General features: G+C 46.1%; 2 protein-coding genes across 2 annotated transcripts in view; one reads left to right on the top strand and one right to left on the bottom strand.

Annotated features, from left to right (window-relative positions):
- The window catches only part of LOC119277689 (sorting nexin 1-like), a 4,968-nt gene extending 3,144 nt beyond the window's left edge, over positions 1-1,824 (top strand). The window contains exons 6-11 of the mRNA XM_037558995.1: positions 6-165; positions 411-544; positions 656-724; positions 820-899; positions 1,206-1,266; positions 1,358-1,824. Of these exons, the coding sequence (XP_037414892.1) occupies positions 6-165; positions 411-544; positions 656-724; positions 820-899; positions 1,206-1,266; positions 1,358-1,567 (714 nt within the window). The 3' untranslated portion in view covers positions 1,568-1,824. The remainder of the gene's footprint in view (positions 1-5; positions 166-410; positions 545-655; positions 725-819; positions 900-1,205; positions 1,267-1,357) is intronic.
- Positions 1,799-2,916, bottom strand: LOC119277690. The gene is made up of 3 exons (XM_037558996.1): positions 2,534-2,916; positions 2,344-2,397; positions 1,799-2,247 (listed from the first exon to the last, which is right to left on the bottom strand). The coding sequence occupies exons 1-3, from the start codon at positions 2,825-2,827 to the stop codon at positions 2,014-2,016; spliced, it is 582 nt and encodes a 193-aa protein (XP_037414893.1). The 5' UTR covers positions 2,828-2,916; the 3' UTR covers positions 1,799-2,013.
- Positions 2,917-5,047: the final 2,131 nt, after the last annotated feature.

Genomic DNA, 5,047 nt, shown 5'->3' with positions numbered 1-5,047 from the left:
TGTAGGATGTACAGTCAAAAGTCAGCGATGTTGTTTTGGGAAAAGAAAAGCCAGTGGAAGAGTCTACTCCTGAATATGAGAAGCTTAAACATTACATATTTGAGCTAGAAAATCATCTAGCAGAGGCCCAGAAACAAGCATTTCGCCTTGTAAAAAGGCACAGAGGTAAATATCTTGATCCTAAAAATACTTTCTTGAGTTCAGCCCCGATGTAAAATAGCAGTAAAATGTTATGGTTGTTAAAATTTTGGTCTTCCAAAAAGATAGAAATAGATGACCTGGTACATGGCATCATAATGAGCACAAGGCTGCAGTTCGGAGGCCATTAACAATATCTCAACTTGCTCTTGGTTATGAGTGTTTAACTGGATTGCAAGACCAATTACACCATTCTGATTTTCTTTCATTAGAACTTGGGCAATCTTTGGCGGACTTTGGGAAAGCGATTAAGCTTTTAGGCGCCTGCGAAGGGGATTCGTTGGAGAAGGTGTTTTCTGAAGTTGGTTCGAAGTCAGAAATGTTGTCAATAAAGCTGCAAAGAGAGGTAATCAATAACCTGTTAGGATAGTACCACTTCATTATAAATACCATATGGCCATTCATTTTGTAGTTAGTACTTCTATTACCTAATGCTGTTGATATGCTGTTACTACAGGCAGACAACCTTCTCTTTAATTTTGAAGAACCTTTGAAAGATTATGTGCGTGCTGTGCAGTCAATAAAGGTGAGTTACTTTCTCTTCCATCTATTAACTGCAAATAGAGAATTTATGCTTGTAGTAAGTTGAAGTCATGACTAATTTTCTCATGGTCATGGCAGGCCACTATGCTTGATCGAGCCAATGCTTTTAGGCAGCACTTTGACTTGGACCAGGAGAGGAAGTATAAAGAGCTTAACCTGTATGTATCGCATATTGCAAGTTCCATATTTCGTGCTCAGTGACATGGTGTAATAATTTAGGGAAAATATCCTAAGGGAGTTCTTTCACCTTTCAAGATATAATAACCAATCAAAACTGGGCCTACCAATTTAAAAATTCCAGAGTTAAATAATAAAATATCTAATCTCTTAGCACAACACAGGGTGTAAGGTCCTTGTAGTGTCGATCCTATTCCTACTTCAGTGAAAAAAATGAAGTTCATGAACCCTGAGAAGTTTATTATGTACTATTACCTACAAATTTTCTCATTCTATTCTTACTGCAGTGAAAAAATGAAGTTCATGAATCCTGAGAAGTTTTCCGAGTCGGAAACTGAGTTCAGTGAGGTAAGTATTCATTTTAAGGAGCTATGTCGAGCGAGCAGAAATTGTGAATTACTAATTTGTTTGACTGGCGTTTTGTTGTGAATAAATGCAGTTGAAAGCAGCCAGTGAGGAGGCTACGAAGAGGTACGAGCACATAGTTAGTGTGATGAACGACGAGCTTGCACGATTCCAGGAGCAGAAAACAGCTGATACTGGACTTGCGTTCCATGAGTTTGCCAAAGGGCAAGCAAAGTTAGCTAAAGATATTGCTGATGCATGGCGCAGCGTCCTCCCAAAGCTAGAGGCGTGTTCCAGTTCATAATCAAAACTGTGTTTGCCCGTCTGTGTTTGAGATAGTGGTTGGCCCTTTGAGTTTTAGGCTGATTTTTTCCAGCCCAATTTGACAGTGGTTCATGTATACTTGAAAGTGACGGTTGACAATGCTCCAGTTGTTATATTGACATATTTTCTTTACCGTGTGCGTGTGTACTCTGTAACTCAAAATTTCAACCAATTAGTCTAACTGTTGAAGTCCTTCAGGAAATATTATGAATAAAGAGAAGACAGTGGAGTTGTTTAGCTTTACTTCCTCTAATGGAATTTATATCTTCATCTTGGAAGAGAACATGAAAGGAGACCTTTGAAAACTAGGGATTACAAAGTTGTATCAACAGAGAATGAAACTCCTGCTGCATCATGTTCCTTCTTCACTGGCAGACTTGCACAATTTAACAGACTTGTCAAATGTGCGCAATCTGAACAGGCTTGTCAAACTTGCGCAATCTGAATGGACTTCTGAAGCGCCATGAGGAGGCTCCTCATGATCCTGGGCTCCCCAGGCGGCTCCATGTCCTTCATAGCACCGTTCCTTATTGCTCGGAACACAAACCCAGAGCCATCGGTCGCCGGAGACACCAAGCAGTCGATGTAGGCCAGCAGCGAGGTCGCACCGTCGTCGATCCCAATGAACCCTAGCCTGATCCCACCCTCCACCTTGTCCACCTGTTTGCACATGGAAAGTTGAAGTATCAGCTGAAGAAATCTGAAGTATCAATTGAAAGTTTGAAACCACATCGTCAGTTCTCGGGTTGCCAATACCTTGATAGGCACTGGCAGTGGCAACATGGCGCCTTGGCAGAGACTGTTCCCCCACTGCCAAACAAACAGGTTCAACACAAACATCAGTTCTAATTGGGTGTATTGAATTCTAAGCTGAGAGAGAGAGAGAGAGAGAAGAGCAGACATCATACTCCAACACGGCTCAAAGAATGCTTAGTACTGTACTGACCTGAAAGAGCAACCCCTCGAACCGAGCGACGTCGATGTTGGCGGGCAGCTTCACGGTGCCGAGGCTGACCCCGTCGTCGTCGGCCGGCACAATGCCGCCCTTCCCCGGCACGGCGTGCGGCGGCTTCACGGACACCCTCGCTCTGAAACTGGGGAGCTTCTCGGCCTTGTTGAAGCACATGGAGCTGTAAGCAGAGCGGCCATGGCTGCTGGAACTGTGCTTGGGAAGCGTCCCTGAGGAGCAGGAGGAAGTGATCCTGTGGACCAACAGCTGCCTTGCAGTCGCAGCTGCCATGTTCTTTTCTTTCTGGGGTGGAAGGCAGGATGGAGGTTCAGGCTTGAGAGAGTGCAATACCAGGGCCGGTTAATGAGTGCTCCCGATTAACCTGCGGGGATGAGAAATGAATGGACAAGCTGGTACCGCCTAGACAGTTTTTTGGTTGGTCGGGGCGTCTTCTTGTCTCTTGGCTCAGTGTAGCAACTAGCGACCGCGTATCCTCTAAAATTTATTAAGATACAGAGTCCGAGCATCTATAGCCCGACGCCTCAAACCCGTCTTGTATGACTGGACGGACCGCCCAGTCACTATCCGGTCACAAATTTTTGACCCAGACAAACGTCTTAAGTGGGCCTCAAACGCTCGGATTGATCGGCACTCCTCATATTCAGCCCAAATACGGTTGCGCTCGGACCTGGCCCACTATAGACCACCGACCTCACGTATATTTCTCCCCATCTGCTTGCCGGACCGAACCATAACCACTTCACTCACTCCTCTCCGGCACCCAAACTCGTCCCCGGCGCCGTCCGGCAGTCTCTGGTATGGCGGGCAATGGATCTGAGTCCTTCACCTCAAGATCCGTTGACCCCGAGCTCATCCCACGCGGCCCTGAAGAGGAGATGGCTGTCTGGCTTGCACTCCGCCACTCTCGAGGAAGCCCGTGCACGGCAGCGCTCGGACTCCTTTCTCGAAAATCCATTGCGTCCGCCCAAATGGCGCATGGATCCAGCGCTAGGGCAGCCGTCGCTACCTCACCGGAGGCGATGCGGCCCGTCTGGCATCCGAACGAGGTGGACGGGCGCGCAACCCCTCCTTTGGTGCGCCGATGCCATGGACACATCATGGGCGTCGTCCGACGCAATCATGGCGTGACAGCGGGAGCGGGGGCGGCAGCGCTTGCCGCGGTGGACGTCGGCGAGGCGGAGTCACATTCTCTGGCTCCCCGTACGGTGCACCAGTCCGGGCGCCGCAACCGCGTCGTGGTGGACGTCGCTGGCTCGTCCCAGGACGGATCCATCATCGATCTGACGTTCACCGGCACCCAATGGGTTACGGGCTCCGACGAGGAAGAGTAGGCATGGTAGACGGCGGCGCTTGAGTCCCGTGAGCCGGCTCGTATCCCATGCCCTACTCTACCTTGCCGGCGACCGGGCAAACACTCTAGGGAGCGCAATCGGCCGTCGGACATGGGCACGACGAGCGGACGAGCTCCGTTTAAAGATCGCTACCTTGCATGTAATAATATGGATTTGATGTTTCTAATTTGAGGTATCTAGATGTGGATTGCATTATTTGAGGCATGACCGATCAGTATCCGTGGATGCTCTGAGCGCGTCCGCGGGCGTTTGAGGGGCCAGATTTGCAAAGTACGGCTATAGATGCTCTTATAGACTGGTCACAATAAAAATATCATAATTAGTATCATGCATGCCAACTAGATATTTTTGTTGAGGTAACACATAACTAAATGAGGAGAGATGAGATTGAGTACCATGATATGGTAATTAAGTGATGTACTTGTATACGTCATGCATGACAATAAATGATGTCGATACTTCTCATTGCGACTAGCCTTAGATATGTGGGCGTGTGTGTTACTTTTTATTTTTAAGGGATCAAGGGTGTGTGTTGTTTACTTAAAAAAAGGGTTTGTCTTGTTGGGCCCCCCATTTTTCTCGATTTTGAAAAGTATTCCCTGGTTTTTTATTTTGTTTTCCAACCGTTTTAATAGTTTTTGTTGTTTTTGCCAGTTTGTTTTCTACTCTATTGTTTCCATTTTTTCTTCACAAGCTAATTCATGAATCCCTACGGGAGGTGAATGATGGTCCGCCATCTAGCTAATAATAGTTTTAACATTGTGTTCATTAAATCGCCATCACCCCCTCAATTTTTTTAAGTCGCCATGAGAAAAATACTTGGCTCTCAAAATGGTAGCACATAAAGAGTCGGGATTCTCAAGAAGACGCGAGGCCTGCTTAGGCAACATCCTCAGATTCTTTGAGACACACATTTTTATCAAGCCATCCAATGCATAGGTGGGAATATGTCCACATCTCCACCAAATATGTGACATCACATCAATAATTGATTTGCAAATTTTTAGGAATTTTAAATACAAACATTGCATAGGTGGGAATGACTTGAACAACAAACTTGAGGAAAATCTATTTTTTTCCTCCAACGGATAACAATTTTTCCTTCCAACCACTAATTTTATTTATAATACGATCAATC

Source organism: Triticum dicoccoides, chromosome 3B (assembly GCF_002162155.2).
Source record: "Triticum dicoccoides isolate Atlit2015 ecotype Zavitan chromosome 3B, WEW_v2.0, whole genome shotgun sequence".
Taxonomy (NCBI): domain Eukaryota; kingdom Viridiplantae; phylum Streptophyta; class Magnoliopsida; order Poales; family Poaceae; genus Triticum; species Triticum dicoccoides.
Note: the sequence above shows the minus strand (reverse complement) of the source record. Positions and strands in the feature narration are given on the sequence as shown.

Bases quoted from the DNA above. Each gene is read 5' to 3' on its own strand.
- LOC119277690 (XM_037558996.1), bottom strand. From the start codon at position 2,827: ATGGCAGCTGCGACTGCAAGGCAGCTGTTGGTCCACAGGATCACTTCC. The intron at 2,398-2,533 runs GTCAGTACAGTA...TTTGTTTGGCAG, and splicing joins TCGAGGGGTTGCTCTTTCAG to TGGGGGAACAGTCTCTGCCA. The intron at 2,248-2,343 runs GTATTGGCAACC...ATGTGCAAACAG, and splicing joins CACTGCCAGTGCCTATCAAG to GTGGACAAGGTGGAGGGTGG.